General features: G+C 42.9%; 1 protein-coding gene across 1 annotated transcript in view; it reads right to left on the minus strand.

Annotated features, from left to right (window-relative positions):
• ZC3H14 (zinc finger CCCH-type containing 14) overlaps positions 1-13,346 on the minus strand; it is a 29,577-nt gene extending 16,231 nt beyond the window's left edge. The window contains exons 1-6 of the mRNA XM_080973171.1: positions 13,168-13,346; positions 9,929-9,971; positions 8,275-8,389; positions 6,372-6,412; positions 5,839-6,034; positions 3,974-4,394 (exon numbers count right to left, since the gene is read on the minus strand). Coding sequence (XP_080829297.1) covers positions 3,974-4,394; positions 5,839-6,034; positions 6,372-6,412; positions 8,275-8,389; positions 9,929-9,971; positions 13,168-13,203 — 852 coding nt within the window. The 5' untranslated portion in view covers positions 13,204-13,346. The remainder of the gene's footprint in view (positions 1-3,973; positions 4,395-5,838; positions 6,035-6,371; positions 6,413-8,274; positions 8,390-9,928; positions 9,972-13,167) is intronic.
• Positions 13,347-13,663: the final 317 nt, after the last annotated feature.

The following is a 13,663-nucleotide window of genomic DNA, read 5'->3' on the forward strand; positions in this document are numbered from 1 at the left end:
CTTTTCAGTGAAAACCTGCTTTTTAATGCTGGATCAGATGAAACAGCAATTAGGGGCTTTCTGCAGATTGCTCTGGTTCAGGGGTAAATAGCTGGTTTGGGCAGGGAAAGTGCCAGGGCAAAAAAAGAAAAAAGGGACTTGGACACAGCACTTTCAAACACAAATGTGTACCTAGAAACACAGCACAAAAGGATGCCTGGATGAGCCCTAAGATGGAAAGCCAGAAACTCATGTACGATAAATAAATTATCACCTGCTAAATAACAAAAGTTATTTGGCAAGTCCTTCTTGCATTCTCTCTCTCCCCACCCCCACAAATCAATATGTACATTCACAACCAGGGAAGTTAGAAATCTGCCTTCTAAAGAAAACAAATTTATATTTTTACTCCCAGCCACTTACTCATCTATACCTAAGAATGTAATGATTGATAGTATCCTGCCCCCTTTACACAATGGGTGAGTGCAGAAGACACTAACACACAGCAAAAAAGGACAGGAGAGCCACATCCATCATGGAGGAAAGGAACCAGTAGCTAATATCATGACAGCCCAAAATATGGTGAGATTAGCTAGATGTGACTGAGAAGATCAGGTCCAGAGCAAGATTATCAATTTTGTATGATCAACTGTTAAGAGCGGGGGATTTGTTGAGAAGGGCACCTACAACATGTGTGACTTATTTTAATACTTTGCAATAAGCTAGTGCCGGTCCCTCCAAAATAATCCACTGATGTGTTTGTTTTTAAAATAACACACTACTCAAGTTATAAAATGGATTGAAACTGTAACCTGAGGAAGAACTCAGAAGCCTCCCGCTTCCCACTAGTGGTTCTGCTTAGCGCCATCATTGTATGCACTGATATATGGAGTGACGTGTCGGGGTGTTTTAATGTCCCAAAGGCTTTACAAATTTTTGACAGAGGAGGAGACAATGGGAAAAGGAGAGGCAGACATGACAAGGGGCGGTATTTTATTATTTATTCATTTAAATATTTATATCCCGCCGTTCCATGCCTTTCAAAGATACAACACCAACACAATTTAAAATACAGTCTTTGAAACAACAACAACATCGATAAAACACACCAGCAGACATTATCTGAAGGCACTTGACTAAAAATGGTCAGCTGGTCTAAAACAGTTTGATGTGTGTGCTCATTAAGGGGGTTGTTCCAAAGTACTGGTGCCACTACACCAACTGCAGCTCTGTTGATGGGAGGACAGTGAAAGTGGCCTTAAAAACTGAGCCAAGATCTCCTGCAGGTTCAGAGAGGAGAAGATGATCCACAAGGTACATTGGTTTGGTCCCATGCCAGTTTTGAAGGTCAAGGCCAGCGCCTGGAATTGAGCTTGAAAGCAAATCTGTAGCAATGAAGCTTGTACAAAACAGGCGTAAAATGGTAGACCCTACGGGCCCCAGCATTCTGAATCGCTTGACATTCCTGGATTGCAGCTCCACATAAGGCACATTAGAGTAATCCAACCTGGAAATAACCATGCTAGATTTGATTTCTCCTGGAAAGAGCACAGCTGCCAAATCAGATGGAGTTGGTCAAAGGCAATCCAGGGCACTGTTGTCACTTCCACATGCAAGAGCACAGACAGTTCTAGCAGCACACCCAAGCTGTGAACCTGCTGCTTCTGGGGAGGGTAACCCTATCCAAACAGGTTGAGCTCCTCGCCCAGGATCATCAGCACGACCTGTCCAAACCCTGAGGTCATCTACAGAGGCCCTTCTCAGTGTGCCCTCTCCATTGGAAGTGCCTCCATCTTGCAGGATGTACTATCTCTAAGGAAGCTTTCTTTGTCATCCTTTTGCTACTGGGCTAAGACTTTTTTTGTTCTCCCAGGCCTTTTTAAAGATCTCATTAGTTTAGTCCCTGTGCTACAGTTGATAGTGTTAACTGCAGTATTTGCTCACTGTTTTCAGCTCATGTGGTCTGTATTTTCTTTTATTGGGTTGGCCTTTCTGTATTTCTGTTGGCCTTTCTGTATTTCTGTTTCTTGCCGGGTTAGTTTTTAGTTAGTTTAGGTTAGTTTTTTTAAGAGTCACTGAATTATTATTTTTTACTGAATCATTCTTATGTTTTTAACTGACTGTATACAATGCCTAGAGAACTTGTTTTATGAAGGGGGTCTAACAAATATGATTAACAATGAATACATATAGGCATACATACATATGTCTGTCTTGTCTGGAGTTTCAGTTTGTTCACCCTCATCGACTTCCAGACACAGAGTATGTATACAAAAATTCTTTCTCCTTTGGGGCTATTGGCTACGACAACTTAAGTCAGCGGACCACATTGCTGTCTAGGTTATCTTCCAGTGGCCCCATGCCAGAAGTGGGTAAGGCCAGAGGAAAAAGCTGACAAAAAGCAAAAAATGAATCTATTACCTTTGTACAGTAGGCTAGTTTCTTCATGCAGCCCTCTCTATCCAAGCAAGCACCCACTGCAGGAGGATGCATAGAAGGGTTGATGAAGCATCTGACCTCAGAAGGGGGTGTGGCCTGGGGAGGATCTCAGGGCTAGAGGCCTGGAGGGACCCAAATGGCCCCTGGGCCTGAGGTTCCCCACCCCTGATTTGAACCAGAGGCTTCCGACATGAGGATCCCAAACTGAAGCCAATTACTTAAAACAAACAATGATACTTATATGCCCTTCTAAAAGATCTGGGGTGGAGGAAGCAGCCACCGAGTGCATAGAACAAGTGGTCACAAGGATACTGTCCCATTAGAGTATGGGGCAAATAGGTACTGAAAGCCACATATCCATTCATCCCATTTCCTTTCTTACAGTGTGCTTTGCTCTACAAAAGACCCGAGAGCTGATGCTGGGATTGACCACAGGCTGATTCAATGACAGACTCTAGAATATGCCGGGATCTGGAAACCAAAAGTCACACAACTTTAACAGGCAAGGTTCTAAGAACAGCAGCCTGATAAACAAGATAGTTAGTTTTACCCTCAAGTTCAGCTTAGTTCGATTATTTTCAAACCTCATTCCAAGGAACTCTCATTTTTCCTAGCAAATGTTCAGGGTTGCTCAGTGACAAGGTCAGCAAAGGCAGTCAAGCTTCTCTGAATGACAGCTGATGCATCAAGAGTGCTGGGTGTGAACTCAGGTGCACTCTTAGCTCATACAGTGCTGCAGCCTGTGCCTATCTATTTATTACCCCTCTCTCTTTTCAAGGCACTTAGGTGCCATACAAGGTTCCTTCCACTTTATCTGCACAAGAACCCTGTGAGGTAGGGTTAGGCTTAGATATGGAGACTAGGCCATGCTCATGGATGAGTGGGAATTTGAACCTAGGTCTTGGCGTTCTAATCACTATACTACACTGACTCTCTGGGTAAGTGAAGACCTTAGGCCATTGGTCTTCAACTGGAGGGTTGGGAATAACCATCAGGTTGAGACCCAAGGTGGGTCTCAACAGCACCATACAAATATTGAGTAAAAACTAAGAAATGGGTCTGCAAATGCATTACATTGGGTTAAAGGCGAGTCCTGGGTCTGGAAACATTAAAGACTATTGCCCAGGAGCATTCTCCAGAATATTCTACAACACAAAGGAGTTCCAGTCAGATACATCAGTGTGACAGGAGCTCCCCAAAGACAGGAAACTTGAAATCCTCTTATTTAGTATTAGCCAATGAACAAACCTAAGAAAAATGGACACATAACACTCATGCAGGGCTTAGCTATGCCCAGGTGAGGGCTACAACTGCTACTCACCCTATTTAAGGCTAACACCACACACACACACACACACACACACACACACACATTTTTCACCCCCTAGTCACTAAAGCAACTAGAATCTGGATGCCACAAGGTTTAGATGCCATGCGTGAGATATTTTTGACCACTCTTGCTATGTTTAGAACAGGGGACTCCAAGTGTCCATGGTGACCTCCGTTTGTTGAGTACATGTTAAATTACCAGCATAGCTTGGGCTTACATACTTACCTCACTGCTAATTTTATCAGCATTCCCTTTGGCAGTGGGCCTGTAACTCTCAGCCAAGTTGCCAAACACGTCTGGATCGCAGAGCTGGACAGCTTCCAGTGACCTGCCGCCCTGCATGTCAAGCTGCTTGCCAGTCTGTATGCTACTCTGTTGTGGCATTCTCTGAAAGTGCATGTTGCCTTCTGCACCTCGGCTTGCTGGTGGGCGGTAGATTTCAGCAGATGGGCGGGAGGAACCGTAAGTCACCGTCACGAGAGGCTTCTTCCGGGGCAGCCGATTCTCCTGCACAAAATTGAGGTCTTCATCAATGAGGTCATCCGGCTCAGGCTTAATGTCGATCACAGCTTCCAAGGGGGACAGCTCCCTGAGAGGTTTCACAGTTGACATCAAGAGAGATGGGGAGGTGTCTTGGTGGGGCTGCCTGCGTGAATAGAGAAAATATTACCTCTACCTCATGTCAAGAAAATGCTTGCTTGAAGCCTCCAAATTGAGGAGGGAGCATAAGAACATGTTTGTCAAACTTTCACAGCTCTGTTCCAGGTAGTCCTCACCTATGAGGAGGCGTGAATTGCTATAAGGTGCTTCAGGGTCAAATTGAATGAAAAATCTGTTTTTCCTCCTGCTGCTTTGGGGCAATTCTAACCCCACTGGAATGACTGAGAAGACCAGAAAAAACCCTATGTACATAGGCTAGTAGAGGTCACAGTGACAGCACAAATTGTTGTTTTAAGTTGTGAAACCTACATGTTTAGTTTAGGACCTACTCAGTCCATTTCATGTCGGAAAATAACATACAGGGTGAAAAAACAGTTGTTGTTTTTCTGTTTTCATATTAGACACTTCTTCTAACAACCCCACAAACTGTAGAGTACCATACAGGTTTATACACACCCCTTTCAAACTTGAATTGTTGAAACTCTTCCCCTCAGTTAGAAACTTTGCTATGATGAAGAAAAATTGTTTTCTTTTTAATTATTTTGCATAAAACTTTCTAATCTGACTTGTTCACCGAGACTGCAATTGCATCTGGAGATGGTTGCAAGCAACCAGCAACCTCATGCAAGCAGCTGGTCAGACCTAATGGCAACTCTTAAATCAAGGAACTTTAGCTGACCACTATTCCCTGCTCACAGTAAGATCTCTTCCAATGATGTGGGGTGGGATTTTTTTTGCTTTCCAAAGTTAATTAATAACAATGAACTGATACCAATAAAGTCAGGCAAGCTTGGTAATTTCAAAGCTTTCAGCTCAGCTTACTAAATTCAAGTAAAATAAGCATGATGATTTAGATAATTCTCTAGACCAAATGAAAATTTCCCAATGCAAATTATCCTCATTTGAAATGTTCAGATTCAAATTTTCCCATTCAAAACAATTATTTCTGCCTGCCCCAAGAAAACCCACACCACATATTTATGCTGCTGCTTGTGTTGTTTCAGGTTGCCCTTGTGACTTCTGGGGCACAATGTCCCTAACCTCTTTCAAAAGAATCAAAAAGTCCTCCAGTTTGATGATCAGCTTCAACACCAAACTATCAATGTGAGAGGCAAGCACAACCCATGGAATGCATTTACGTAGGCTCCCACAAGGCTTTATTTCATATGAGAATGTTGTTGTTGCTATTTAAGGTGCATGCACACACACACACCACTCAATCATCAGTGTTTCTAAGCGGTGCAACAATTGTGCTGTTCAAAAGATAATGTCCAATAAGGTAGTATTACTGCTCTATAGTATTTATTTTAGCATTTCAAAATTGTAAATAGCAGTTGGGTGGCTTGGCAGAAAAGCAATACAGAAATGCAATGAACAAATGAGTGCATAACCACTATGTGTTACTGGTTTTTAAGACATGAGAACCTTACCGGGAGGCAGCAATTTTCTGTTCCTGGGAGCTGGTTGAAACTCGAGAGTCACTCCTTTCTGGTCGAGAACTTGAGACTGTAAGGGGCTGTAGGACTTCCTCCCCACTTCTCTCCTCGTTTCCACTTGAAATGCTTTTGACAGAAGGCAAACTGCTCTCAAAGATGTTCGATTCAGAAGATTTTAAGTTGGTAGGTTCTGCAGATACAGGTATTCCTTATCTTATTTCAAAGTTCAATGAAGTATTTACACACAACTGTAAAATATGTTTCGCTGCAGATTTCAACAGAAATGCACTTCCTTCAGTTCACATTGAGTAATACATGCTTTCAAAATAATATTTTCCCTGTTTGCATGAGAACGTTTCTTAAAATTCTAATTTCTGTACAGTCATAATAATTAAACTCTTACATAACGACACACAACAATAATTATTTTTAATGTCTAAAATGTAAATGAAAGCATACACACGTTATCCCTTCCTGAAGATGCTTAATTTCCAAACAATAAGCCAGGTTGTCTTTCCTTTACTTACCTGTAGTTACAGACCGAAGCTTATCTAGCACACCATGCAGCCTGAAAAATAAGAAAAACGTTTTAATGGCTAACATCTGCTTCAAATGCATTTTCTGAAGGGATATGTCACTTTGTTATGTTGACCAGTGTCATAAAATTTAGAATAAAGAGCAAATGACTTTCTTAATGCAAGTTATCAGCATGGAGGCAAGTGCAATGCAGTGTAGCACACAGGATTGGAATACAGTGGTACCTCAGTTAAGTACTTAATTCGTTCTGGAGGTCTGTTCTTAATCTGAAACTGTTCTTAACCTGAAGCACCACTTTAGCTAATGGGGCCTCCTGCTGCCACCGCGCCGCCGGAGCACCATTTCTGTTCTCATCCTGAAACAAAGTTCTTAACCTGAAGCACTATTTCTGGGTTAGCTAAGTCTGTAACCTGAAGCGTATGTAACCTGAAGTGTATGTAACCTGAGGTACCACTGTACTGGAAACCAACTTCAAGATCCTGCTCTGCCATCAAACTTTCTAGATCAGTGTTTCTTGAGCTTGGGTCTCCAGCTGTTGTTGGACTACAACTCCCATCAACCCTAGCTAGCAGGACCAGTGGTAAGGGATGATGGGAGCTGTAGTGTTATTGGGCAGATTTGTGGCAAGTAACTTTGTGTATATAAAAAAGGGCTTAGCTTAAAATATACAGTGTGAGTTGTTGGAAGTTGGCTGTTGCAACACTGTGGAGTTGTCCAAACACTTTGTAAAGATTACAGGTAAGTAGCCATGTTGGTCTGCCGTAGTTGAAACAAAACAAAATAAATAAAATAAAATAAAAAATTCCTACCAGTAGCACCTTAGAGACCAACTAAGTTAGTTATTGGTATGAGCTTTCGTGTGCATACCAATAACTAACTTAGTTGGTCTCTAAGGCGCTACTGGTAGGAATTTTTTAATTTTTTATGTTATTTTATTTATTTTGTTTTGTTTCGACTTTGTAAAGAGCTTGTCTGAGAGAAAGGCCACACTTCAGGACTCACAAAACTCTAAGCTGTTGCAGGACTCTGCAAACTGACTTAGAACTTTGTTCAGCAAGGAGTATGAATCAAATACCCTCTCTGGGCTCAGAGGGTAACATCTGTAAATATTGTGGGCGGGTGTTGATGTTGGCCTAGTAAAGACAACTCTGCTACATGGCTGTTTCCTGTGGTGAACTTAACTGCTTGACTGAGCTTCTGCATCACATATTCACAACCCCAGCAAAAGTAACATACCACCCAAAGTAATAAACAGGACCAATAAAAAGTTTTATTATTTTCTCTGACCCCCGTTTTTATCAATATCATCAGCTAAAGGCCTATCCACATAGTTGCCTCTTGTGCTTTGAATTCAGCATTTCAGTGCAAAATTGAAAGAATACCAAACAGCACATGTATCACACGTAACAACAGCAGGTGCACTGACCCATTTCAAAGGAGGATCCAGGAAATGGGTGGGTGGGGAAACTCGGAAAACTGAGTTGTTCTCCCAGCAACATCAAGCTGGATGTTATACTTCATTTGACAACTAAGGTAAAAGCCAACCATAAAATGACTCAGTACATAGAACTAGGTGATGAGTTTTAAGATGCATCAGTTTTACCATTCAAATTCAGGAAAAGGAGATGGTCAAACCATAGTATTCTTCCTTCTGTGAAATGGAACCAGTTCTTATGCCACGACACATTTGCTCAGCACCTGAAAAATAAGCTGAACCCCCTAGTCCTGGCCATTTCCACGAGCTCATCTGCCTTGGGTGGCTTTATTTTGCAATGTTGCACAGGTGAAGGTTATTCATGTGCCCTGGCCTAAGCACTCATCTAGACGTGGAGGTTTCAGGATCAGACTACAAAAGAATTATAGTTCAAAGAATTAGAGGGATGAGAAACATACCATACAGTGAATCTCACAGTGTTGTTTCCTAGAAAGAGGGAAAGGTCCTCCGTCATCTGCTCCTGGCTCTTCTTGTTGGCCACCATGACCATGATATAATCAGGCAGCTCTTCATCTGATTTAAAGAAAGGGAAATATAACTGGATGTTAAATGTTTTAAGGGCAGCTGTAGAGTTTGACTACGAAACAGTCATGAAAACGGGAGAGGGCAACTTTCAGATTATCCCAGGCATAGAACAAGAAAAGAAACAGAATCATTACAGGAAATGGCATGGACCAGAGACAGTATGAAGCCATGTATTTTGGCCATTAGTTAGACTCCCAGGGGTACAGATTAAAGGTGCGCTATTAGAACATAGATGTTGCTGGTTGCAAACAGTAGCCCTGATGGCAAAAAGCCCTGCAGCACAATTCTATGCATGCTTTAGTTGGGATTAAGCACCACTGAATTCTGTGGGACTTAATTCCAAGTGGAAGTGCATAGGAATACTTAATGTGAAATTCTGGGGTCTTCTTCCCTTCCCTCCTGGTCTTTCTTTTTCCCAATTTAACTTGTTTCGGAATACTGCCTATGTTTTATTGTGGGTTTTTCTTTACTAAGTTTGTGGTATGGAATTTCCTTTTTATTTACTTATTTCCTGATTTTATTTTCAATGCCCACCAGTAAGGGGAACCATATATGAAGAAAAATGTGGCACATCTGCTTTGGATATTTTCTCATTATTATTTCTATAGCACCTACAACCAGGCGCTTTACAATTAAAAACGAAACACACAAGAGTTACACAGAAATGCACACCAAGGTTATTAGGGTTGCATAAAAGCCTTTCCCCCTGTATCCTGATGGCTACAGTGTGAGACAGGTTAGGCCAGGGGTCAGCAAACTTTTTCAGCAGGGGGCCGGTCCACTGTCCCTCAGACCTTGTGGGGGGCCGGACTATTTTTTTTTGGGGGGGGGACGAATTCCTATGCCTCACAAATAACCCAGAGATGCATTTTAAATAAAAGCACACATTCTGCTCATGTAAAAACACCAGGCAGGCCCCACAAATAACCCAAAGATGCATTTTAAATAAAAGGACACATTCTACTCATGTAAAAACATGCTGATTCCCAGACTGTCTGTGGGTCAGATTTGGAAGGCGATTGGGTCGGATCCGGCCCCCAGGCCTTAGTTTGCCTACCCATGGGTTAGGCTGAGAGATGGTAGCAGGCCCATACCAAAGCTGACGAACCTGTGGCCTTCCAGATGCTGCTGAAGTACAACTCCCATAATCCCTTACTATAGGCAATGCTGGCTGGGGCAGATGGGAGTAGGATTTCATCTGGAAAGCCACGGGTTCCCCATCCTGGCTCAATGCCTTCACAACTGTGGAACAGACAGAAATTCAATAGGTGTTGTTTTCCTCAGCATGGAGATATAGTGATGGGAAATGTGGCACCTGCTTACATTATAAATCATTATGGGATACTTGGTAGTAATAACAAATGGTGAACAGTCTTTGTACATACATGTAAGAAAATAGCCCCAAACTAGATCTGCAATCCTATTCCCATTTACCTGGCAGGAAACCCCACTGAATACAATGGGACTTGCTTTTGAGTAAAAATGCATTGTTGTGCCCTATTTTTACAACTAAAGGCAGAAACTTACCCACATATGCTCCCAGCTCCTGTAGCTTTCCTTTTATAGCACTCTATATGAAGAACAGAAGAGCAGCCATTTAGGATTGCACAGTTTCAAACAAAAGGCATTCAGATGTTGCTCTAGAAGTCTCAAACTCAAAACCAAGGTTTAAATGAGTTTGTTCTTGAGGGACTGCCTGATGTAAATGGCAGCAAAACATTATTAATTTAGACAGTGCCATCAGCGGGCATGGTACCTTCCAGCAGACAGCGCCCTGTCCTGAGGATCTTATAATCTAAAATTCAACATCAAGAGGAAAATGGAGTTGAAAAAGAGTTGAAAAATGGAGACAGGTGTAAAAAGGAAAACAATATGCAGCTGTTACATGGGCTCAGATTGCATTTCAGTAGGTCAAGGGAGTGACAGACTCCAATATAATATTCCTTCCTGTGCTACAGGTGGGCTAAGGTAAACATATTGTTATCATATAAACACAAGCTACTAATAAAAGTTCATCATTATACAGAGGCTTTCCATACAAAATTATAAAAAAGGACTGTATTTAGCTATAGCTTTCATGGAGAGTTAAGGCTTTAAGACTGCAATCCTGCACACTCACATTTTACTTGCAAGCAACTTTTAAATGCAAAGATTCCTGCCCTCCTCGACAACTGGGCTCACGGCAAACATTTTGTAAAATAAAGGATGATTTGGAGATTCAGTGTGTTTGTTTTGTGAGTATCCTTACAGCTAGGTGGCATAGAGAAAGGAACGTTTGCTTTATACCTAGGTGGATAAAAATTACATATTGCTTCTAAAAATAAACATATTAATTATTATTGACTATAAAGTCATAGAGGAAATCTGAACAAAACATGTTAAAGCTTATACTTAATAACATCTTAAAACTGGTTTGCAACCAACTGTATTAAAGGTTGCTTTTCTATGCTAAAGGAAAAACCTTGCAGGGGAGGGGGGAAGTATATGACTTCTGAAGACAGGCATGACCCAAAGTTGTGTACTGTGCTTACTACTGAATCCAGGGTCTAACAATGTCCCACATGTGCTATACTCTGGGAGACATCCTCCTCCATTTCACTAGGATTATCCATTGATCTCTCCAACAACCTGATCTCTGCTGTGCTTTCTGTTCTCAAATCACAAATATTTGAAATTCTACTTATTAAACACATGGCATTTACTGCACTTCCATTCCATGAAGAAACACTACTTTGCCAAGTAACTATTGATCACTGATTGTAGAAGTTCTGAATATTTATTTATTTATTCTACCTTGAATTCTGTGGTGAAAGGCAGTATATATAGAAATCAGTATTTTGTCTGTAAACAGACATAAATTCTGAAGTGCATGGGCTACATGTTCAAATATTTTAGATCATACTCCTAGGTTACATAAAGGCTCTTTGCATTTGAAAATCAGTATTGTTACAGCAATCAGTTAAGTGTGCATGACTGTTCAGGAAATAGAAGATGTCCAGCACCATTTGTTTATTTAAAAGATGTTTATCCCTTCTTCTAGGTATTTACCCTAAAAACATTGAGAAACTTTACTTAAATAAAATAAATTATTCATGGTGGCTCAGAATACATGATTTAAAAGCAATTCACCCATGCACAGCAAAATATTTTTACAAGGAAATCATACAAGCCCAACACACAAGCCAAAGCAAATCATTGAAAATTTACCAAATAATGACACATTCTGTTGGGATTTACACATATTCAAATCACTTTCCAGGCTAAGAAGTTTTAAAGAACTAGCTTTCTGTGAAATATTTATTCCTCTTAATATATTTGCAGATTTGGTACACTTCAGTTGAAGCAGTGCAGGTCTCCAAAATTTGTTCTGCAAACGGACACGAGGAATTCTGCATTATTGAACCACTTTATGTGGATTTCTGAGGTATTGTGCCATCTCTATTACTTTCTGCCTAATCAAACCATAAGGATGTTTGTTCTGTGCTACGGTTTCTATGGTAACTGAGCTACAAGTCCAGGTCCTGGGAGGATTGCCCTACCTTTAGGAATTGCGTAATGAATAAAATTACGCTGGGTGATTTTGGAAAATTCAGTTGTTTCTTCTCCTATCATGGCAGTGTTGTGATGGGAAACGCTGCATGAGACCCCAAAAGGCAACACTTTATTTTTGAGCGACTAGAAGTCGCTCCATCCTGCAATTTCTACAGAGATGCATCTGAACTGAATAAACAAGCCTCCAAAATCAAGGGGGGCAATGTCTGGTTTAAAAATATTTATTTTATTTTACTCATTATCGATGGTATCCAATATGGCCTGCCCACTGACAGAAGGACAGAGGAAAAAACAATTTACAATCATTCCCACTCACCACTCTGTCAAAATCTGCTCAAAGGTCTTTCAACCTTCTGAAACACGTAGGGGGATATCGGGGCTGCTTGGGCAAGCGGGTAAATAACAAAAAATGCCCATCTCCCATTCTGATATTAGATTTCTTCTAGCGTAGACTGTATTCAAATACCTCCATACCCCACATCTTTCATCCATGGAGCTCAGGTGACATTTACATGGCTCTCCCCTGCCCTTTTCATCCTCAAAACATGTAAGGCATGTTAGGTATGGAGAGGTAGCCACTTTGCCCAAAGTTACCCAGTGGGCTTTCAGTACTTAGGGGAGAACTTGAACCCGGGCTTTGTTGTTGTTTTGCCGGCTACGTAGGAAAACGGGGAGGAGGGGGCCGAGGATTTGAGAAAACAAAGCAATAAAGTTTTGGCCTTTTGCAGCGGGGGGTGGATAAGAGGATGCGCGTTTCCATAGTATTATATGAGCTTTTTTTTTTTGAGAGGGGGATGCAATATCCAGGGAGGCAGGCAGGCACAAATCTTCCCACATCTCTCTGCCCTACAAGTGCGTGGGGTGGGGTATCAGTCAGGATATCTAAATAGGCAGAGCAACCCCACAAGCTCGTGGGGGGGCGGGGGGCTCCAATTTGTCCTGTGGGTCACACAACAAGCTCTGGGGGCTGGAGACGACTCCGGGTCGAAGGGCGTCGCGGGGGAAGGCCCTTCGTCGCCGCCTCCAGTTTGTGAGGAGGAAGGGCCTTGCCCCCCCCCCAGCCCGCCCATGGGGTTTCCTGACGGGGCGACGGGTCTGGGTCCACCCCGAGATTGGGGGGGACTGGACCCTCTTTTCCTTTTCACCCCGCCCGGCTTCCCCCTCCTCCTCCTCCTCCGGGCTGCCCTTCTCCCCCGCGCGGCTCCGCCTCTCACCCGGATCTTGCGACTGATCTCGGTGCCGATCTCCATGGCCTCAGACCGGGCGCCCGTCCCGCTCCTGCCGCGCGCGGGGGTGGTGGTGGTGAGGGAAACCAAACAAGTGAGCTAGGCCCAGGCCTGGACCAGAGTCGGAGCCCGTGCGAGCGAGCGAGCGAGCGAGCGAGCTGGGCCGCGAGGGAGGAGTGGCCGCTCGGCGAGGCAGCGCCCCCTGCTGGCTGGAGGAGGCGAAGGCTCAATCCCCAAGCAGAGGGAGGAGAGAGCGGGCGCTTTCGGGGCGGGGCTGCTTCTGCTGGCAAAACCGCACAGAAGGACATCAGCAGAGCCTGGCTGGGTCATGCTGGTGGCCCCATCAAGGCCCAGCATGCTGTTCTCACAGTGGTTGAACAAGCAGGACCCATGTGCAAGAACAGCTCCCGTCCTGTGGTTTGGGATTCATTGCTGCCTCCAGCTGGGGAAGGCAGAGCATAGGAGACAGCATGGAGCAGATCTA

Source organism: Podarcis pityusensis (genome assembly GCF_964106645.2).
Source record: "Podarcis pityusensis genome assembly, chromosome: 1".
NCBI lineage: Eukaryota > Metazoa > Chordata > Lepidosauria > Squamata > Lacertidae > Podarcis > Podarcis pityusensis.